The 23,770-nt window shown below is 36.2% G+C and overlaps 2 protein-coding genes and 1 long non-coding RNA gene across 17 annotated transcripts; all 3 read right to left on the bottom strand.

Moving 5' to 3' along the window:
- Positions 1 to 1,869: 1,869 nt before the first annotated feature.
- LOC139191613 (uncharacterized) lies at positions 1,870 to 9,350 on the bottom strand. Its single transcript, XR_011575717.1, has 3 exons — positions 9,046 to 9,350; positions 8,804 to 8,889; positions 1,870 to 2,294 (listed from the first exon to the last, which is right to left on the bottom strand). It is a non-coding gene; the product is annotated as an uncharacterized lncRNA (long non-coding RNA).
- A 1,248-nt stretch (positions 9,351 to 10,598) lies between these two features.
- On the bottom strand, positions 10,599 to 17,993 carry LOC103413483 (serine/threonine-protein kinase CTR1-like). Of its 15 annotated transcripts, none has more exons than XR_011575712.1 (17): positions 17,298 to 17,967; positions 15,868 to 16,169; positions 15,639 to 15,780; positions 15,087 to 15,190; positions 14,464 to 14,672; positions 13,258 to 13,383; positions 12,997 to 13,155; positions 12,803 to 12,843; positions 12,646 to 12,714; positions 12,435 to 12,535; positions 12,198 to 12,282; positions 11,986 to 12,084; positions 11,658 to 11,864; positions 11,447 to 11,578; positions 11,251 to 11,345; positions 10,968 to 11,163; positions 10,599 to 10,854 (listed from the first exon to the last, which is right to left on the bottom strand). XR_011575712.1 is itself a non-coding variant. In XM_070812555.1 (17 exons), the coding sequence occupies exons 1-17, from the start codon at positions 17,796 to 17,798 to the stop codon at positions 11,055 to 11,057; spliced, it is 2,241 nt and encodes a 746-aa protein (XP_070668656.1). In that variant the 5' UTR covers positions 17,799 to 17,967; the 3' UTR covers positions 10,599 to 11,054. The 15 variants fall into 15 exon arrangements, 6 of the variants coding, with proteins under 6 accessions (XP_070668656.1, XP_028948302.2, XP_028948303.2 ...); XR_011575706.1 differs by having other exon boundaries at positions 11,658 to 11,726; XR_011575707.1 differs by having other exon boundaries at positions 11,658 to 11,726; positions 12,997 to 13,383; positions 14,464 to 14,531; positions 14,634 to 14,672.
- A 2,843-nt stretch (positions 17,994 to 20,836) lies between these two features.
- Positions 20,837 to 23,540, bottom strand: LOC103424226 (uncharacterized). The gene is made up of 4 exons (XM_008362316.4): positions 23,163 to 23,540; positions 22,166 to 22,547; positions 21,459 to 22,022; positions 20,837 to 21,334 (listed from the first exon to the last, which is right to left on the bottom strand). The coding sequence occupies exons 2-4, from the start codon at positions 22,544 to 22,546 to the stop codon at positions 21,086 to 21,088; spliced, it is 1,194 nt and encodes a 397-aa protein (XP_008360538.3). The 5' UTR covers position 22,547; positions 23,163 to 23,540; the 3' UTR covers positions 20,837 to 21,085.
- Between the last annotated feature and the right edge of the window lie 230 nt (positions 23,541 to 23,770).

The following is a 23,770-nucleotide window of genomic DNA, read 5'->3' as shown; positions in this document are numbered from 1 at the left end:
TAGTCTGTTCAAAGAAAAATGATTGTAATAGTTTCAAAGTAACACTTAATAAAACTAATAATTAAAAAAAAAATCTAATTCAATCTTTTATGCCAGATCTTGCCCAAAAGCGAAAAAAGGGAAGGAAAACGACTTTTTGTTTGCTAATCACATGTATGCCATTGCCCACTTGGACACAGTTGTCACATGAATGCCAACTTAGACACAGTTGTCACATGAATGCCGACTTAGGCTGGAATTTACAAACTGGTGACAATTAAATACGTAATGCTTACAATATCATTTACAAGACGAAAGAGGGTCCAAAATCTTAATATTATAATCATTTTTCGAATTTTATAATATTACTTTGGCCAGGTACATCGAATATGTCATACAATTCAACGAGAAATTTTTAGTTGTGATGAGAATACGGATAGTACACTACGTGTTTTTATGTAAGTGATGAAAATTTTTAATTTTTAAGTTATTAACCTTTTAACATACATATCTCACTATTTATATAGGAACACATGGTGTACCATCTCGTGTAACGGTCACACTAAAAACAGAAAGCAAAGCTTGAATATAATAAACACTCTACATTTATTAGAAAATGGTAATGGGATTCGATTTGCAAACTTTTAAGGTTGCGTTAAGACCATCTTCAACTTTGGGTTAAAACATGATTCTTTTAATCCAAAAAATTTATAAAGAAAAAATAGTCTTTTTGCTTTAACCTTTTTGGACTAAATTTTTAGCCCGAGTGTTGGAGTGAAATTTCCTACTGGAAGAAATACCTCCACATAGTTGTTGACCGCAATCCTCACGTTCGTCGAATCCTTCGTTAGAGATGTCCCCGAGCAGTCTTTCTCCGTAGGTTGCCTGGGCGGGGCACCTGCAAAAGATACTCCAACGCTCAAGTCGATTGATTTTCTTTTCTCTGGTTTCTCTCGGGTTTTGATTGCGTACCTTGTTCTTTGGCTCCTTTCCATATTTATAAAATTGCATGCTTGGGGAACAAGTACCACGACCTATCTTCCTCCCCCACTCCCTTAGTGGTCATTCGTAATATGACTGCATGTTTCGGGAACAAGCACCACGACATGTTTTCCTCTCTCACTTCCTTAGTGGTCCTCCGTAGTGGAGGCAGCTATCTAGACACGCGCGTCTGTATATTCCTTGTGGGCTTTCCTCATAGTTTATCTTGCACAACACCATCCCTTTGGGGATTGGTATTGGCCCATGAGTCGAAACCTGATTTTATCCTCCCTCAATGCCCCCCTTTTCCCTTTTTTTTACTTATGTAAAATAGGGCAAAACTAAGTTTTTTGATCACATGAGGCCTTGAAACTATACTCTTTAAGCCAAGCTAAAACTTTAAGCACTTCTTGCTAAGGCCAGATTTGTGGAAGTTACTTTTTCTAAGGCTAAATTTACTGAGGGTAAATTTACCAAAGCCCTCATTTTGTTCGCCTAACTTACAGATGCTCTACTAGCTTTCTTCGCCCTGTCTTATCTTTGCATAATTTACGAGCGTCAATAGACATCTCCATAAAATTTACGAACATGAACTGCCGCACAATTTACTGACACCTAAACCATAATATATGAAAGTCGACTGTCGCATAACTTGCGAAAGCCAACAGACTCCTTCGCATACTTTACGAACATCAACTGACATCTTCGCATAATTTACGAATAAGGGCTGATGCGTGGTTTACGAAAGTGGACTAACACCTTCATATGATCTACAAAAGTGGATTTATGAATGAAAACTGACACCTAAACACCTTCCCACAAAAGTGGACTGATACCTTCGTATGATTTACGAACGAGGGCTGACACCTAAACACCTTCCCACGAAAGTGGACTGACACCTTCGTATGATTTACGAACGAGCGCTAATATATGGTCTACCAAAGTGGATTTACGAAAGTTGACTGACATTTATACATACATACATACATACATACATATATATATTTTTATTTATTACATAGTTCTTCCTCCCACTTTTGCTATGAGATTATCTGCCATCTTTAGAAGTTGTGAAGTTTTGCCTTTCTTCTTCGAACTCGAAGTTTTGGAAGTTTTGGATGACTTTGATTGCTTTCCTTTTAGGGATGATGGTGGACTAATGTCTGATAAAGACTGGGTATTTTCTGGGATTTCTAGCAATGCCTGAGTTGATGTTGTTGGTGGAGAAACCATTTGAACAGGTGCAATTGGAAATTTTGATGAGACTAATCTGATAACTTTCTCGTAGTCGAATTTGTCCCACCACTTGACCCACCGGGCTATGTAAATTTCACCTGTTTCATATTCATAATTCCATTTAAAAATCCAATGGACTTTGTATTTTGCCATAAATAACGAAAGAAAAGTGATTATGTCGTCAAAACGGCTTCGATCAAATTGTTTATGGAAACCAGCTAAAAGATGTTGCATGAGAGTTAGGTAATAAACTGACTGTAGGGCCATGAGTTGACCACCAATTTGGAAATCAAGCTGGAAAATTTAACCTAAAACTTTTATCAAAAAGATGAACCAAGAGTGACTAAAGTCAGTAGATTGATGAAGGAATATGTTAGTCTATGCTTGGATTTAATAAAAATAATTATATCTGTTGTTGGGAATGAGTTCATGAATGGTACGAAGTTGTTTGGTATGATAAAGGCGGATTCCTCATTCTTGTTCAGTAAGAAATTTTCCAATTTGGAAGGAATGGCAAATGAGTTTATGTTGATGGGTAGTGCTGTAGATAGGTTTGATAGAAATACTTGCTGACTCACGGAGAATTGCTTGATAATATTGGAGGGTTTTGAAAGATTCGAATGGAATATAATGAAAGTTTGGGGGTAATATTGTGTTGGCTATTTTTTCTGGAGGTTGTTTCTTGTTTATATGGTGATGAATGCTGAAAAGGTATTCCAAAGGATTTTTCTTGACATAGGGAGATCTTTTAGCAAAGTTAGGTGTATTTGGAGTTGAAGGCGATGATATGGATGAATATGGGTCATAAAGACTGGCTAATGCTGTTTGGTAGTTTGGTCAGAATTGGCCAATGATTGATCCTAAAGGAGATCCTAAGGGAACAAATCTGTTGGTAATGGCTAAGGCCGAAGATGAGGAATCGGGAATAGATTCCTTTTTTTACTGGTGGTGGAGGTGGAAGAGTGGCTTGAAGCCTTCTTTGACTATTGTTCTTTGACATTCTTCCCTTGCAGAAATTCTCTTGTTAAAAAATCTGGAATGCAATTATGGATGCCTTTAATGTATTCTATTTCAAACTAAAAAATGCTTAATATGGCTTGCCATCGTGCAAAAATATGTTTGGGTGCAATATTTTGAACATCTTTTTGTAAAACATGTTTTGCAGATTTGCAATTGACTCTGACAAAAAACTTTTGATTTAATAAATCATCTTGAAATTTACTAATATATAATACAATAGATAATATCTCTTTCTTAATAGTATCATAATTAGTTTGTGCCAGATTCCAAACTCCTGAATGGAAACGAACAATTTGTTTAGGAGATTCAGAAGAAGTTTTTTGCTTGAGGATACCTCCATAACCTACATCAGATGCATCAGTTTCAACTATTTTAAAAGAGTTGGGAGTTGGGAGTTGGAATGCCAAGACAAGGCAACGTCTTAACATGAGTTTTGATCTGATTAACAATGGAAGTATGAATGGTAGACCATGCTGGTGGATTATCTTTGAGATGATCAAATAATGGTTTACACTGCTGATGGAGATGAGGATAAAATTCTGAAACATAATTTAATGATCCAAGGAATCTTTGAAGTTGAGTTTTATCAGTAATCTGATCTGGAAATTTATCTGCAAATTGAATGACTCGATCTATTGGTTGGATGGTAGACTGATGAATGTTATATCCTAAAAATCTAACATTAGTCTGAAATAGTTTAATCTTAGAAGCTGATACAACTAATCCATTGGACTTAATAATTCTAGCAAACAAATGCAAATGTTTCCAATGTTCGTCTATTGACTTTGAATATATAAGCACATCATCAATATAAACAACCGAAAAATGGCTATATTGATTAAAAATCTCATTTATAATATTTTGAAATTCACTTGGTGCATTCTTTAAGCCAAAAGGCATTACATTCCATTCATAATGTCCAAAAGGAGTTACAAAAGTTGTTTTGTATTTATCATTTTCATGAATTTGAATTTGCCAAAAGCCTGATTTCATATCAAATTTTGAAAAAAATAACTGCTTGAGAAAGTCTCTTTATCAAATCTCTTTTGTTAGGAAATGGATACTGAATCCATTCCAAAACTTCATTTAAAGGTTTATAGTTAATAACTAATATGAGAGTTCCTCTTTCTAATTCTGTTTTTTTCTGAACATAAAATGCAGGGTATGATCATGGTGATTTACTTTTACGGATAATTCCTTTATTAAGAAGTTCTTAGATTTCCCTTTTACAGAATTCCATAACTTCTTGACTCATTTGGATGGGTCTAGCCTTAGTAGGTATTTTAGATTCATTAAACTTCTTTATGTAAGGAAGTTTGACAATATGTTGTTTACGGTGCCAAAAAGCATTGAGAATATCAGAACAGACTTCATTAATAAGTTTCTTCTGAAAATTATCATTAGTTTCTAACAAAGATTTATTTGTTAGTTGTTCTTTAATTCGTTTGTGATTAATTTCTTCTTTTAAGAAATTAATATGTTGTGACTTATTAGTGATAATACTAACAGTTTTTTAAATATTATTTTTTTGTAAATGTCTTAGTTTTTTTAGATATGTTTCCAGGAAGAATTCAAACGTAATTTTCTGTCCTAAGACTCTGGTAGTAATCCTATTGTGATGCACATTAAAATGATATATGAGTGCTAGAAAAGGAAGACCTAATATGACTGGATCAGAAATATTTTTTATTAAAACAAATGGTGTTTTAAAACAAATATTATTTTGGCAAACATGCGTTTTTGGTATCTCATAATTTAATTGCATTGGTGACTGGTTTGCAGAACTAAGTATTTCTGTGGACTTATGAAAATACTTGGTAGGTATTAACCCTTTTTTTAATACAATTCAAGTATGCACCCGAATCAATCAGAGCAATAGTTTCTAAATGAAAATCTTCGATTATGATTTTAATTTTAGAATACCATTTCTGGATTCTTATCTTATCTAAAAGACTTAAGACTAGATTCTCAGTGTATTGAGAACCTGAATCTGAACTAGCAAGTTCTTCTTCATGAGGGTTTACTAACAAATGTGTTTGGACTTTACTAAGTTGCGTTCGGACTTCTAGATTTTCGGACTTTAGAAGCCTAATTTCGTCTTTGATTTTGTTAATATCCTGTTGGAGATCTTTGATCGTGATTTCTTTCTTAGTCTTATTAAACATTTCCAAGGTTATGCTAAGAGAGATTTTGGAGTATAGTGGATTTGGCTAGTGCCTGATTCATCTGAAGAAACTAATTTCTTTAGTTTTTTGCGATAAAAAGATTTAAGTTCTGGGTCATCGACTTTACTTATTAGTTCAAGTAGAAAGTCTTCTTGTTCTTCCTGTTTATTAAGGACCAAGATCTTGTTATTGCAACAAGAATCTACACATCCTACCTTGATATTGGGAGATGAGATATTGCTCGATGAATTGTTACCAGAAGAGGATAATTCCAAATCATCTTCTGTTTGACTATGGTCTGTGTCTTTAATTCCAAAACTTGGATTAACTGAAGCTTCTCTTCCTCAGCAATCTTTAACTGGTTGATGGTTTTCTTAACTCTACGTTTATTGGCATAATGATCAAATTTGCCATACTTGTAGCATTTGCCCTTCTGGGTTTGGTCTTTTGATGGAAATTTCTTGGGAGATTTCTTCTTCCATTTTGGATGTCTAGGTTTTTCATAGAATTCATTTCTTTGAAAATCCTTATTTTTATATTTGTTGTATTTAAAATGTCTTTTGGAGTATTTGGTTGGATACCTGTTGTAGGCATCCGACCTTTTCTTTTTGTTGAAATGAGCAATAGGAGGTAATCCGTATTGTTCACAGAACGTTCCTAACTCATACTTAGCGATGAATTTATCTTTATTAACTTGTTTTGAAATTTTCATATCTATACACATTTTCAATCATTCCTTCTGGATAATATTTATTATATTTCCATAAGTAAGAGTATGATATGGTATGATACCATCTTCGCTTACTAAAACATTTCTGATTTTATGTGCAAAAAGATTTGGTAATCCATTTATAAATTTTTCTTTCAAAAAAGGTTGATTATTGTCTTCTCTGAGCATGATTCTAGAAATGAATACATCTTTGTACCATCTAAAGTCGCTTAGAGTTGGACATCTCAGATTGCTGAGTTGATCATAGATCCTAGAGGTAATATTACTAGGTGTTCCTATGAAATGTTCTATGATAGTAAAAAGAAGTGTGTTAATTGCGTCAGGGACGCCTTGTCCAATGTGTTCATAAAAAATTGGTAATCCATCTTCATCCTTTTTAACAACATTTAGAATTTCATTTCTGGATTGTTTAGTGAGATGTTTTTCCCACCAAGAATGAAGCATTCCGATAAATTCAGTGACCAAAAGGTCGACAATTTGGGGTTAACTGAGATTATGATTGGTAATATAACTATTAGCAACCATAGACATAAGTTGGAGCTTATTAAGAAGCTCTTGTTTTGACAAACCATCTATATTTCATTCATAGAGTTTATCAGAAGAGACTGAGAATTGGTTTTGAATGTTTCTTTCTTCAAATTGAATATCAGGAGGAGTTGGTCTGAGATACCAGTTTTTGGTAAGAGATGTAGGATTGATGCGTCTGTTATTAATTCTTTTAAGTTCAAGATTTTGAAAAGCTTGTTCAACTTTTCGAATAGAATCTAAACCAGTTTCTGATCCAGATGATATAAGAGATGATTATGATTGGGATTCATCAGGATGATTTATGGTTTGGACTGTTTTTTCTTTCTTTAATTCTAGTAATAATTGATCAATCTTTTGGCTTGTGGAAGTTGAGGATGATTTTAAGGCTACTACCTTTGAAGAAGTTTCTAGGAAATTTACCAAAGGTTTTTCCCTGATTTTGGAAGTTGTTTGAGAAAGATTTTCAATCTTTGTCTCAATTTTATCTAATTGTTTACCAATTGTATGTAGACTTTGATTAGTAAAATTGTTTTGTTCAATGATGGGTTTGGTTCCTGCATCTTCTTTCGGAATTTTAAAAGGAGTTGCTGGAATCTGCTTATTAGCAGTTGTAATGAGAATAGTTTTTTGTGGGGGATGACTAGAAGAGACAATAGTTTTGTCTTCTTTAAGCCAATTTTCTTTGGTTATTACCTCAAGTTGTTTTATCAGACTCGTAATACTTTTCAACATAGTCGAAGAAAAATACTTCAAATCTATGGGTTTCCATAAAGGTATTCCATTTTTTATAATTTTTTTATTTTTCTTCTTGAGTGTATTTATTTCGGAAAATATTCCTTTCTTGGAATATTCTCTTCGGCTACAATATCAGCATTGAGCCTTTTGCTATTCTTTTTAAATGGTTTATTTAGGACTAAAAGTTGATGATGAACATGACTTGCTTCTAAGTCAGATTCAGTAGGAGTAGGAGAAGTTTGTCCTCCTCTATCTTGGGTTTGGGGTTGGTAGACCGGATGAGTAACCTGAGAGGTTGTTTCTACTTATTTTAACTTAATATTAATCAAATCATTGATTAGTTCTTGTGAGTAACAGATGAACTAGTGTCTATTGCTTTTAATTTCCTATTGGCTAATGAATTAATTAACTCTTGATCTTGATATATCCTATCAGTTGGTATGGATCCAGAAAAAGAATTCCTGCTAAGAGCAAATGATCTATGTGAGTGAACCGACTTACATGACCTTCTGGTTGGACGATCAAAATTAATTTTGAGAGTCTCGTCAAATTATTGGTCTATGTTGTCTAAATTAACTAGACTGTTTTGGATAGCTACTGGCTTACTTTCATTAATCAAACACCAATCTGAAGGTAGACTGATACCTGACCACCTAATGGTTCTAGGGACCTTAATGTTTGTATTTTCTTGGTTGGTTTGAATTAAAAGTGAATGATCTCTCGTACTTTTGGTTAAAGCCTGAAAGTTCATGTTTGTGCCAGTGACTTTGTAATAAACTCGGTAAATTAATGTCAAGGGTTGTTTTCATTCAAGGACTTGATATCCTGAAGTTTTGATGTTCAGAGTGAGTGCTTTCAGCATGTGTAGGTCTGAAAGACTTATGGTGAGATATGGAAAACAATCAAAATGGATAGGTCCATTATAGAGACTTGACTTTATCATGCCAAGTATGCTATCACTAAAGTTAGTGAATCTAGCATCCCGGAGACATAATAAAATAGAGGTATTAAGACCTTTTCGTGTTAAGGGTTTTACGGCTATTTGAACTAAGCCAATATGAATATAGTTATGACTATCTTTCCTATGAGATTTAATCTGTTTAGATGAAAACAATTGACAAGTCTCATGTTCTTTACTAAGAGCATAAGCTTTTTCAACTGTCTTGACATGATGCTCACTTCTAAATGAGGATATTGACCATTTCTTTTTGTAAATATTTTTACTTAAGACCTTAGGGATATTCCAATCTCCAAAGTCTATACTTTCATCAGTTTGAAAATCAAGTTTCTGTTCTTCATTAATAATGTTCTGGAATAACACCTAAACTGGATCTAGAGCTAGTGCTGGCCATTGAATTAGATATAAATAATCTACTCATAGAGTTCACAAATCAAGCAATCAAAATACATAAAACTTATACTGATTCACCTTCCTCTTGCGCTAGCTAAACCCCTTCCCTGTTCATGCGATCCGCTCATGCCTCTTCTGGGTTTTATTGTTTGGAACACGCCTTACTGTTTGGTTGGGGAGTTGAACAAACGTCTATGAGGACCGACAGATAAGAAAGATTGTAAAATGAAAGCTCAAAAATGAACTTAACTTGTAAATTACGTAGATGCTAATGCAATTACCACTCACTTAACTTGTAACTTAACTTGTAAATTGCGTACCTTGTTCTTTGGCTCCTTTCCATATTTATAGGATTGCATGCTTAGGGAACAAGTACCACGACCTATCTTCCTCCCCCACTCCCTTAGTGGTCCTTTGTAATATGATTGTGTGTTTTGAGAACAAGTACCACTACATGTATTCCTCTCCCACTTCCTCAGTGGTCCTCCGTAGTGGAGGTAGTTATCTAGACACGTGCGTCTGTATATTCCTTGTGGGCTTTCCTCATAGTTTATCTTGCACAACACCATCCCTTTGGGTGATTGGTATTAGCCCATGAGTCGAAACCAAATTTGATCCTCCCACACTGAGATTATTAAAAAAATGAAGTTAGAATAATATTTTTCTTAAACTAACTTAAAAAAAATTATGAACATTTGTACTTAAAAATATTTAGATTGCAATAAATATTAAAAAAAAATCACTAAACTGATACCATAAAACTCGTGGAATACTATGAAAGAATATGAAGATTTTATTTTAATTACTTTAGCTAATGAATTTAAATTTGAACCGTTAGATCTTTTTCTTTTAATGTTGGATTTGATGATATTAGATCTTAACTATTGAATTCATTGAATTTATAAATATTAAACAAACAAAAAACACATATTTGATGGACGGCCCACTAACCCAGGAAAAATCTTGACCTAAATTGGCCTCAGACCATCTCTAACCCTTAGCCTAAAACTTAAAATTCTTAGCTCAAAAACGGTTTTTCTGCTCCAACCTTTATGACCTAAAATTTTAGCCCAATATTATTAAAGAATGAATTTAGGTTAATTTTTTTAATTAACTTAAAAAAAATGTAGACTATCCTAATTAATTTTATGAATATTTTAACCTAAAAATATTTAGATTCCAATAAATATTGAAAAATCACTAAACCAACACCATGAAATTCATAAAACACTATAGAAGAATATGAAATACATGATAGAAATGTATATTAGATCTTATTTTAGCCATTGTATTTAAATTTGGACCGTTAGATCTTTTTTTTTTATCATTAAATTTAATCGTATTAGATCAGCTGTTGGATTCAATGAATTTATAAATATAAAACTGAAAAAAAAACAGAAGAAATTTGAGTGGGGCTACAGAAAGAGCCATTGGATCTAACTAATCCATGCCATAGGTGAAGAAAAAGCCGTTGGGCTTAATGACGAGGCCGACAACACCCTCGTGGGTGGGACCTCTGGGCTTTAAAGCTTCAACGCATTTGAGACGTGAGGGGCATTAAGCCCCGAGTGTTTTCCTTTTTGCTAGCGCGTCCATGTGCAGACGTGAGTCAGCCCACTAACCCAAACTCAAATCTTGGCCGGAATCTGGCATTTTTTAGGTTTTTAGGTTCTAACTCCAAATTAGAGCTAGGGTTGGAATGGAAAAGAAAAGAAAAGAAAAGAAAAGAAAACACCACCAATTAGGTCTTAAAGCAGAACGAAAAAAGGTGGAAAATTGTCGAAGACGAATTAGATCGCTAAAAGATTTGTGCATTTAGCTCTTTCTAATTTCGTTTTCTTCAATTTCACTAGGGTAGCAACAACCGAAAACCTGCTGCTACTTGAGTGACTAGCTTTCACGTTTTTGTACAACGTCATTAAAGTGCCAAACAAAGCATGCTAGGAAAGATGTAATCGATTCTAGTAACGCTCTTTTATGTACAAAATTATGAAACAGAAATTATACAACTTCCCCATGACGGCGAGAAGAGGCGGCAATGCAGACACTGTTGGCACTCATAGTTTCCTTCATTTGGTTAAAGAATCCAAATGCTGAATCGGCGATAAGAACAGAAATGTACAATGGCTCTGCAACCAGTTGATACAGAACAAGCATCGGAAATTATGCATACGAGTTCATTGGACCGGAAACTGACCAAGCAAACTAAAACCAAGAATACATATTGAGGTAATGGCCATACCCGAGAATACGAACAGCACATATGCCCGCCACACATCGGTTCTCTAAAGAATGGTGTATTATGTGCATGAATAAGACTCGTTCCCGTTCAGGTGAGTAATGGCATATTTGCATGACTAGGTTGAGTCACAGGATCTTTTATCAATGGCGTCAAAGATTCCATGATACTAGCAAATGAAGGTCGTTTCCAGGGTTCGCTGCAGCATGAATTTGTTATTAGGGAAAACCGGGAAATTTTTATACGAAAGTCAGTTTAATTTATTGAATTAGAGTCTCAAACTCACTTGGCCCAGCAAGCCTCAATTATAGCCGCCACACGTGGATTCACATCATGCGGAATGTCCAGCCTTTTGTTATAAACCACAACAGCTGAGACAACCTACGGAACATAGAACAGAAAGGCTATGTGTCATCAGGTCTAAAAGATATTCCGCATTTCCCTTTTCTATTCTACAAGAGCATAATCATCGTAACACAAACCTGCAGTGGATTTAAATTACCCCACGGCCGTTGCAATGTTGCGAGTTCCCACAATATTACACCAAAACTGTAAACATCTGACTTCTCATTTGATGGTTCATTACGCATGACTTCTGGTGCCATCCATTCAGCCTAAAGAAAATAGAGGGGAATTTTCAACCACCTTATAATTGTAACTTCCAGGTTGCTTGTCTAGTTAAAAAACACTTACAGTCCCAGCAGCTGATTTTGGGGAAAGGAAGGTGCTTGCCTTTGAACGGGAAAGACCAAAATCGCAAACCTAAACCACAAAACAGGCAAGCAAAATGGTGTAAACGATGCAGTAAGTAAACAAATGTTGGCGCACTTAGTCATGTTCATTTTCAAATACATAACTTATAGTCGAGCACGAGCCACTGAAAATTAAACTCCTGTGAGCCTAGAGAAATCATGTAGCAGTTTGATCATTCACCAAGCTCAGTAACCAGTTAAATGAAAATCAATGGTCCATTACAAGCGCTCAAAGCATAAGCAAACTAAATGCTGTAGGAGATCCTTACCTTCACTGTATAATGTTTGTCTACCAACAGATTTGGAGATTTTAAATCATGATGAACGATGGGAGGTTTGTGTCTATGAAGATAATTCATTCCCTTTGCCTGTGAAAATTTTCAGATCATGTACAAGCACACAGTGAATAGAAACTAAAATATAAAAACTGAAAAGGAAGAATAAGATGCTACAGAAGAATAAGAAGTCTTCATATACACACCACATCATGAGCCATTTTCAAGCGGCTGTTCTCATCCAATGCCTCCCTAGCGCCAGGTTTCTGCAAAAGCGTAAACAAGCTACCTCTGCAATTAAGAGGCAACAATTCAGATCATTAAACCATTTGAAAAAAAAAAAAAAAATCTCTTAACATGGTATAAATGTCTAATACGTATGAAAGTTCCTATTGTAGAGATGGCAGTGTGGGGAGGGGTACAAAAAGAGGACATCACAAAACCTTGATAAATATTCCGTGACTATGGACAAGTTTGGCGGCTTGGTAACTGCACCCATAAAGAGAACAATGTTTGGATGCCGCAGGTCCTTCATTATAGTAACCTATCAGACAAAAGAAGGTGAAGCTCATCTCAAATTCAAGACAAAGAAAGTACACTGGAACCAATTATGTACTTAAATTCAATGCGTCCAAACATTCTACCATCATGTACCTCACTCAAAAATTCTTTAAAGTGTTCTTCATGTAAATCTTGCTCCATAAGAATCTTTACAGCAACATCCTTAAATGTGCAACTTTTTATCAGTATTATGAATAAATGGCTATACAAGAAGTTATGAGGGCAGAGTGTAAACAGATTAGGTGCTTACAGAGCCATGCCAATCAGCACGTTGAACAGTTCCAAAAGAACCTGCAAATGCACAATGCCATTTTTTACAGCCTCAAACTAACTACTATGAACTGCATTAAGTACATGAAGGGCATATGAGCTCTTCATGTTCATGATATTACATAAGCTTTCAGGTTTGTAACATAAATGGAAGGAAACTGGAAGGTAAGATACCTGCACCAATTTTCTCTTTTATTACGAGATCACTCCATGGGATGTCCAAATTCCCTACATTGAGTGCGAGCTCTTTACTTGGTTTACTAGGAACCAGTCGAACACCCTCAACAAACCTTGAGTCTGTAATTGTATCCACCTTTGGGCCATCTCTATGCCCTACAGGCGGCATACGCGTTAGAGGGATTGGAACATTTACCATGGGTGGTGTGTGCACAATATTCTGAGAACGATTAAACAATTGGGGATTTCTATCATCACCACTTGTCTCAGGAATTTCTGCGTGTGCAGAGGTGTAGCCACTGAAACTTGAAAAAAGGTTTTTTCCCTCTGTACTCTTCCTATCAAATTGTTTAGGATACATATTGTCCTCATCAACAGCACTTCCTGTGATGATAGAAAGCACCATGGGTGAATTAGAATCGTCATGACAGATGAATGCCAATTTACAGGACAAAATATAGACAAGACCACAACATAGTTATCACTTAGAATTATAGGTACAGGTTTAACAGATAATGAAAATCCAAAAGAGCTGATGATGAATACTAATTTACAGTTCAATGTAAACATAACCATAACATAGTTATTGCTAGATTCTATATGCCAAGGGTGAATAGATGAGGAAATTTGGAGTTGTATTAATAGATAACTGCCGTTTTATACGATCCCAATGTAAATATAACTGGCATACCCATTACTTGAACCATGTGCAAAGGCATAACAGAAAATAAAGCTCACTTATTTGCAACTAGATCATCAACATTCAATTTTCCATTCTAAAAATTTCAAAACCATCTGCAGTTATCTGACATTAATATGCATCTATCTTAACCCCAAAGAATCAATAAAGAAGGAGTTAAATGAGGTCAAACTAAATGAAGCATCAGCACACCATATAATTGTTTTGATGTCCTACTTTCAGGCAGAGGGTATCATAGAAAGTTCTTGTATGTAGCATAAGACACCTCCAAGTTATTGTTACTAGGGAAGGCACGCTTGCATTAATCTCAGGCAACTAAAATTTAGAATAAAAAAGATTATTTATTGTGGAAGAGCCTGTACAGTAGATTTATTAAATGTATGTGTCAAAGCATGCATGGAAATGTGTGTATGCATGTCCATAGAGACAGTCACAACTGTGTCTGCATATTTTATTACAGGTTCTGCAATTGTAATCATAATATAAGTAATGCATCAAACCACATTCTAAGTTTTCTTTTAGGATTTTCTGGATCAAAGTATCTGCAATTCTGCACCATACTGTACCTGCATCCTATAATTATGTCTATACCTAATTGTGTTTATTCAAGAACAGATTGTCATAAAACAAATCAGCAATTGATCACATATGACACCATTTCTCTGTATATATGTCTATATGATCAGCATTTCAGTTTTTTTTTTTTTTTTTTTTTTTTTTTTTTGTAAATATATATATCATTGCTTTGACAATCAAACAATTACCTGAAGAAGCTTCATCAAAAACAAGATTAAGCGATTGACAGTCCGAGAAATACTGATTAGCCAGTAACCTGAAATCAATGGTAGGTTCAACTGGTTTTAGTCTTGGAAAGTGCAGCGGTGAAGAAATTGAGATGGATGATGGGCCATTGAGCAAGGAATCAGGCTCGCACAAGTAACCTGGATTTGCAATCAAATCGACTAAATACTCCCTGAAGTGAAACAAATACACCATATCAGATGTCTCCACCAGTTTCATAACAAGGAAATGAAATTTGGGACACTCTTGATTCTCCAAATAGAGAAATATTCTCTCCAACTCTAATTTGACCATGCTCGTTTTCCTATATAACTTTTTAACACAAAGGAGGAAGGCAGTGCAAAGCAGGCTCAAGGGCTTGTTCAGGAAGGTGGCAATGGCTGATGAACGACAGAAAACTAAAGGTATAGACAAAGAAATTCAAACAGATACAAATATGATGAATAACTTTTTACCAAAGCGTAACTTGAATAATTTTTGCAGTTATGCACCAGGCAGCTCTAAAAGTAAACAGCGTTACCAATTCGAACTATTGATAAACACACAACAACAACAACAACACAAAAGTTAAAAAATAATAGCATACCTGTCCCTCTCAAACCGAACAAGACAAGAGGAGGCATTATCCCTTGTACAACATTTACAGCCTTTGGCAATTCGACAAGGTAAACCAATTGTATCAGCCAGAACCTTCAAAGATAGACACGGAGCTTGTTAGTAGTATCATAATGTAATCAAATGAATAAAGAATAATATTAACTTATGAATCAGAAGAAATATAATTAACAGATAAAGATTGCCATTAGTATATAGGAACTGGTATTAACACTCCAAAAATCTCAATTTGCACCCATCACAAGTGTATTTTTCTTTCTAAATATAGAAAATTTGGGGTGCCAAATGAGAGGTTTGGAGTGTCAATAACAATTCCCTTAGTATATAAGTCAAGGGTTAAATTCTCTCTGTCCTTATCAAACTAAGCCTTCACACCAACAAAAAATAAAAATATTTATTATCAAATAAAAGAGAACAATTCCCTCTTTTCATGAAAAAAAAAATAGCTCTAACGTACAAATTATCAAGTTAAATAGACTTCTTCCAAGGTAAGTAAATATATCAAATCATACAGGATCCTTACTTTGAATAATAAAGCACGATGTCTACATAGGCCAACAGAAAGGCTGCCTATTGGAACAACTACAGATCCGCAATCTTTCAGATCATCACTGCTCTCCCTCCATATGGACAATATTTCATCCTCTCCTACAGAAGCTGAACCCCTTGTGATAGCAACAAAATTCAGTTACATATGAATGGCAGACATAGATGTCCTAGAAAGATGTGGACAGAAGATACAGAAGACTTACCCCATGCGACTGCATACAAGCTTTGCCATCTGATCTACAATCTCTTTCATAGTTATGCAGGTACGAGAAATGGTTAAAACCCTATTTTGGAGCTCCTTTAGACTGGGATCACTACGTCGATCAATTAAAACCACTTCAATACTTGAACCAATGCCAGGATCAACAGACCTTAATGAATCAATTGATGGTATACGACCATTTTCTTTCAGATCAGTGCACACAGTCCATACATACTGATCTATTCCATGAATTAGGTAAAATCCATCAGGCACTTTGTCAAAGTACGACAGGCAGCCATTCACCTGTTGCACATCATATCAATACGATAGGATCAATTCATCTATCACCACAAAACATAAACCATTTGTAAGAACATAGTTGTTCAAAATCATTTCTAAACTCCAATATCTTTCTGAGAAATTTTGGGTTGGAAGAAAGAAATGGAATAAATAATCTCTTTTTAGATATCAGACATGTAACGTTGTTAGGTTGTAAATTTGACAAATAACATGATTTCACTTGATCCAGTCTGGCAACATAGCATACCATACTGTCTTACATGAGAAAACTACTCCCTGCATACCTATATACATGTATAATTATAAGTGTATTACCGTTATAGCTATTACATAAACCTAACTTCCAATACAAACGATTGTACTATGTGATTCTTGATTCATTGGCAACTTCAACAGGAACTTATCAAAATCCCAGTTATCGTAAGGTTAGACCCAAAAATGCATCATATTACTGATTATCTTCTCTTTCATAACATTTTTGTGAATCTGGTAGATCAGTTTTACTTTTAACGATGTTATCTAGATCCACTCAAAAACGGAGCTGCAATCTGACATAGGATCAAACAGTATGTCAGTATATACAACACCCTTTTTCAAGAAATAGAATGCATAATATAATGTCAGAATTGCCCCATTTTTGGTTAACATGAGGTCATGCATTGTTCAGTGATCAATTGCTCGCTCAACCAATACGCTAGATTGTAAATGGAATCTGGTTCAATCAGAAATATTGTTTTCTTGTTTGATGTGGAGCGTGTGGAAGAATGAAATAATAGGATATTTGAGATAAAGGTTAGTTTTTCAATAGGATTCAGATAGGATTGGGGCCAAATATGGAGTGCGAAAATTCAAACCCGGTATTCAAACCCGATTTTCTTGTTTGATGTAGAGCAATAATGAGATAATGCAGCTTGTGAATTCAAATTCCATGAAGAAATGCATAATGTCTTCACAAAAATATTCAGAAATCACTCCAGCCATTCCGTTGATAACTAACCAGTCTACAACATATTTCACACACTAAACAAATAACTCAGCGCTAGTGAACGTATAGACCGACTCAATTAACAAAGCAAGGCAGCAAACCATGCAACTAATGAAACATGGCGTCAAAAGCAGAATAAACCTTACCCAAAACCGATGCGAAATGGCGTCAACGGAGCCCCATGTCCTAGACATTGATTCATCGAGCAGTGGATCCAAGAAGTTAGGATCATCGGCGCATGTGGCCTCCGATGAGAGCCGAAGAGCCAAAGCCAGCTGCAGCTGATAACTCTCCTCAGTCTGCTGAGCCCAGCTCTTCCAAGAAGATGAGCCGCCGCCACCGCTGGTGATCGCAACAGCTCCATGCACACCCTTCATTCGAAATTCACCCCCTACACCACTAACCTTGAACACATCGTCCGGCACGTACCCGAACCCACTCGACTGCCTCTGCAACCAGGCCGACGAGTACGGGTTCCCGGCACGAATCGCTTGCTGATTCGCCCGGTAATCGGCTCCGGTTACCCAATCGAGCCCGCTGTCGCATTTCCCCTTGTTCTTGCTCTCCGTCTCGTAAAACGCCGCCGTCTGGTCGTCGGGGACTTGGCTCAGAAGCTTGTAGTTGGATCTCCTACGGGGCATTTCCATCGAGATTTGGGACAAATCGGTTCGTCAGAAAACCCTAGAAATTCTTAAACCCGTCATCGTTCAAAAAAATTGAAAGTCTGAGGACTCGGAGGACTCTACAGAGAAGGTCTGAGTTTCTCTCTCTAGAAGCTTCCACAGTCGGAGAGAGAAAAAGCGAAAGCGCGACACTGAGGTTTCATTCGGTGGCGTCATCGTAATTAATATTATTCTTTTAATTTAATTTATATTTTATTTATTTAATTAAAATTGTTTTTTCCTTCACACGCTCTACTCGAAGAATTTTATTCTTTCCTTTTGTTTATGATTAACATTATGTTTGGATGAGGGGAATAAATTTACAATTTTGTTAAAAGTCAGAATTTATAAATTAACATGCACCAATTCCTTTATTTGGATTCATAAACATAGAAATTTAGAATTTTGGCGTGGAAAAAAAACTTAGAATTTGAGACCTCCAATTCCCCAGTTCAAATTCCATATAAATAGGTATCATTCCCCAATTTCTATGATTTAAAGTTTAAAAATAACAAATTCAGTATTCAATTCCATTGTTCTTTTAGATTAACCAAACAAGAAAATTTATAAATTCTTGAAAATCAAATCTTGTCATTTCAATTTTGGTCATTTTAAAATTTTTTAGTAATCTTAAATTTTTTCATCTAAACATAGTGTAAGACTTATTTAATTGGGTTTATGGGGATCATTAATTATAGGGTTATGACAGTTGGCCGTTGGGTAGTGAATCCAGTGATTTTATCAACTTTATTTAGTTTGAGGTACATGCATTATTTTAAAAAAAAATTAATTTGGGTTCAATTCTATGCGTGCATCTTGTTTCTTTTTATTTTTTTATTTTTGGAAACGGTTTCTTTTTATTTTGGCAGTTTCTTTTGCTATTATGGTTTTCTTTAATTGAATTTGCTTGGTATTTTTTAATGGAAAATGATTATCGTCGGATTCTTTTCCAGGAGAAGGGATTCCATGATCGTGATCGTGATCGTTCATCGTGCGATTAGTTTTCGTTAGGTACTATTTATATTTAATTTTAAATTTTAAATTTTGAAATGATTTCTGACCACACAAGGAATGATAAACGGTCACGATCACATGATCTCTAGGAAAAAGATCCGGCGATGATCCTTTTTCTTTCTTAATGATCTAATTAATTATAACTCGAAAAAAGGCGGTTGAAGTTCTCACCGCTCTGCATGTTTCAATCGAGCAACGACACTTGGAACCACACAATTTGTAGTGTCTAAACACTGAGTAGCTAGCCAAGTGCAGAGCGAATAGTGGTGTAATTCAGATTTCCAACAAATCAGGTCCAAACCACTGCGAGCTTCCCAAATCGAAAGACATGATAGTAAAGGCTTGGTTGCTAGAAACGACAACGACGTAGGTTGCTAGATACGACAACGACGTAGGTTGCTAGATACGACAATGACGTAGGTTTATGAGCCAATGTGGCCGCTTCTTCTTTAATCCTGAAATATTTGCATGATTTAATGTAATTATTTGCGTTCTTTCCCTTCTAAGCGTTCTTATTCTTTAGTATGATAATAACATTGTAAGTTTGTGTTACTAATCCAAATGTTATAATATATGTCTGTACGAGTGAATGGAGGTCATGTGACAAATGCTATACCCACACAGAGTATTAGTAACAACTAATAATATGTTCATTCACAAAGAATATAGGGGTGTGATATCCACACACCCCTTTTTACTTCTCACACACCTTTTTGATTTTCGGCCGTCGGATCGGATGAATTAAAGAATATCAACGGACATAAATTAACAAGAGGTGTGTGAGAAGTAAAAAGGGGTGTGTGGATAGCACACCCCAGAATATAATGAGAAAGAATGGGTATCATTCTTGTTCACGAGTTTACTGACAGCTCAAATAATGAAAAAATAAGCGAATCTCATAGGTTTTGGGTATGGCCTACCTGAAAAATGAACGATCTCATTAGAGCAGTTCCACCGTGGGCAATAGCACGATGGAATGGCTCTCAAACAGGGCCAGATAGGCCGAGGAAGGTGGTCCAGCGTGTGCTGGCGAGGGAGCCCGAGCAGGCCCGAGGGAGAAGCCCGACAGGAATCGCTCACCCGAGAGCCTGAGGGTTGTGTGACGTATGGCTGATGTGCGGCATCGGTGTATGCGCCGAGCTTGACATCTCCCCGTCTTCCTTCCCCTCATTTGACCTAGATCTACACACTCAAACCCTCAATTCAAACGAAAAACATCAACTATACAGAATCAATTTCAGAAAATTAAATTAAACTAAATTTTCCAATAAAACTGCCGTTTTAAAACCACCGCATATATGATCAAATTCGATCGGCATCAAATAAAACAAAAAAGAAATAAAAAAATAAAAAAAAGAAGAATTGTCGAATTGAACTCACTATTCAGGATTCATGGCTGGGACTTAGAACGAGTAGAAATTGGGGAGAAATTCTAGTCTCTATGAGCAGTTGCCGCTATGTGTGATATCTTCGCCGGAGAGACGTAGAGAGAAGGGAAGAGGAAGACAAAGATTGGGGAAGGAGAAACCGAAGAGGGAGGGAATGAAAGCAGAGAAGAGGAGAGATGATGATGGTGGAATGATGGGAAAAAAGGTCAAATGAGGGGAAAAGGGGAAAGAGAGATGGAAAGAAGAGGGAGAGAGACAAAGGAAGAACCGGTCAAATTAGGGGGAAAAGGGAAAGGTGATTGGGATGTTTGATGGATTGGGTGAGGAAAAAATATTAATATTTTATTACTAATTGTCAGGGCTATTCAATGTAGGGGTGGAGATGCAAAAGACAGTTACTGTTTATTAAGAGCAGTGACTGTTCATGAGGTGGATTAAATAGTAGATAGCCGTAGGGGGCCTAGACGCGGTGGAACTGCTCTTAACATAGAGTGTGGTTGTTACTTATTCCTCGTACACTATCACACCTATTCCTTCTCATCCACGTACCATGTAAGTAAACATACCCAAAGTCGTTGCTTTATAGGTACTCTTACGATCAATTGTATTCGTACACATGAATTCCGACATACAGGACTTGCATCTCATTAAAGGACCATATATTGCAGTATACAACTACGATTCAAACTGATCAGAAAAATTTTCTTCTGATATGTGGAGGGGAAACATATTTAGGGCCTAAGCAGAAAGTGATCACACCCTGAAACCAAGTAATCAATCCCAATTACAACTGCAGATTCGTTTCGCCTAGTTCCGCATACCTAAACACAGTACATGCACCTGCCTAATTCTAAGGTAGTACGGTGCAAATCAAATTTTGTCTGGTAAACGGTCTTTTACAAAACCGTCAATCACATCAATTTCAGCCATTGCACCATTCTTTGTACGAGGAAGGATGAGTTTAACTCCGAGTTCATCCCTAATCATCTTCAAATGTTTCTCTGTGAAAGGATTGTTCCACATCATGGCGTTCATGGCCGGTGCAACATATAAAGGCTTGTTGTGATCCCATGCATATACAACAGAGGAGAGTAGATTGTCACACAATCCCCGGGCAATCTGCAATAACACAGGAGACTATCAATTAAAATACAAATTTTAGACATGAAACCAGATTATATCAAAGAAACAAAGTTCATGTGAAAAACCAGTAACAAAGAATTCAAGATTGTTAAACATTTACCTTGGCTAGTGTGTTTGCTGACAATGGGGCAATAACCATTATATCAGCCCAATGGCGAAGCTCAACGGGACGCGCACTATCATATTCTGTGTTCCATCTGGACAATTCTTCTTCGTCGGTGTAGAGTATTACATCCTTGGGGAGTGATGCTCTATCGATGAAATGAAAAGATGCACTTGTGGCAATTGCTCTTACTTCTGACCATACAGAGAAACTACGGCAGAGGTGAGCAAACTTTATGGCAGCTACACTCCCGCTAGCAGCGAGTAGAATCCGTGGCTTCCTCAGAGCATTGTCTTGTAATGCATCCAATGCAGCAACCCTGTTGAATTTGTGAGTGTAAAAGAGTCTTACAGTGGAGTTGATTGTAGAAGGCTCAGCCATTTCACCACGGATAGGTGGGATGAGTAAAATTCCTAGGTTATCAATAGACATCACATGTAGCTCGGTGAAGGGATTGCTCCACATCAAGGTGTTCATGGCCGGCGCAACAAACAAAGGCTTTTTCCAGTCCCATGCATCTACAAGACAGGTGAGTAGATTGTCACACAATCTCTCAGCAATCTACAAAAATATGGGACGTTTATTTAAAATATAGAGATATTAGAAGGTAAAAAGTATAGATTTCATACATGAAATTAACCAGATAATATAGAACAAGGAAACAATTTTAAGTAATGATATTTCCAGATAATATGAAATATCACCTTGCCTAGTGTGTTTGCTGACAATGGAGCAATAACCATAATATCAGCCCATTTTTTAAGTTCGATGTGAAGCACGCTATCTCCAATTTTCCTCCAACTGGACCATTCATCCCCATCAGTGTAAATAATCACATCCTTTGGAAGCGATGCTCGATCAATGAAACACAAAGATGCTCTTGTGGCAACTGCTTTTACTTCCGCCCATTGAGAAAAAATCTGGCAGAGGCTGACAAACTTTAGGGCAGCTACACTTCCAGTAGCAGCAAGTAAAATCCGAGGCTTCCTCATAGCATCAATGCTTTGCACTGGCTCCTCTCTGCTACTGCGATTCCCAGGTTCATTGCCAGCCACCGCTTCAAAAGACGCCATCAAATTCTTCATCCTATATTCACACAAGATATCAAGACCTAAACTATTTAAGCTATTCTCATGTGCACAGCTAGGATTGATCCCAGAAAACCGAAGAAAAAAAAAAGGCATGAGAAAAATAAAACTAGACTCAAGAAGGCCACATCTTGTCATGCTCAATCCTTACGAACAATTTATCCCAGTCAAGCACATTGAGGGCCAATTCAAGCCAACTCTAAAAATTTAAAACTTTGATCGAAACACGACAACCTTCTAAATTTCTCCAAAACAAGAAACAATTCAATGGAAAAGAAAAAGGAAAACCGGGAAAATCTACCTATACCAAGGTCCAAGAACAACATGTTTACCCCGTGATTATTCGCAAACTTAGAGTGGAAAGTTATAGAACGGGTTGGTTCTACATCTATCTAAGTCCATATTCTTACCCAAAAAAACTCGAAAGTTGCAATCTTTAGAAAACCCATTAAACAATTCAATGAATAAACGCAAGAAAACTACTAAACTTGCTGATTTCTTCAATGGTTTGAAAAGACATGAAGAAATATAAACATTTTCTGGAGGATGAAAGAAAAATGTGTAAGCCTGTAAGGATATCTTGCAGAATTTCTAAAGCTTCCGAAAAACTGACCGTTCTTTCCGCCTGAGTGTGCCGCGAAGATGAAGGGGTGTTTCTTGCTGATCTTGAATGAAGCCTCTGCCTCTATCTTTTCTCTCAGCGACATTCTTTCAAACACCTTCGGTGCACTTATATAATCTCTCCCTTTCCTTCCCGCTCGATCCCAGCAACTAACTAACGACTAACTGACTTGCTGACGTGGCCTGTTTGAAGGCTAGTTCTGGTTCAGCTATGAAATCTATCACTGATTGCCGGACGACGTCGTATCGGGATCGGAGTATGGCGGGGTGGTGAGGGTATGATGGTATTTCACAGGAGAAATATGTGATTGAATAAGCCGTTGCGATCCGACTCTGAGCCTTTGAGGCTTCCATTTTGCAAAACTCAACTATCAAGATCAAGTTGTGGTCAGGCGTGACTAAGTGAGTCTTCTGAAAATGGTGGATAATTAGTTCTTTTAGGGTGCGTTTGTTGCACCGGATTATCTCGGACTGGACTAGTTTCAGGAACTAAGATGGACTGGCTTAGACTAGACTAAGCTGAACTGATTTAGTGAAGCGTTTGGTACAATGTGGGACTAAAAAGCAGGATAATTAATAACTATAATATTATATTATATA

Source organism: Malus domestica, chromosome 14 (assembly GCF_042453785.1).
Source record: "Malus domestica chromosome 14, GDT2T_hap1".
Lineage (NCBI taxonomy): Eukaryota > Viridiplantae > Streptophyta > Magnoliopsida > Rosales > Rosaceae > Malus > Malus domestica.
The sequence above is the reverse complement of the archived record's forward strand: the minus strand, read 5'-3'. Positions and strand labels throughout refer to the sequence as shown.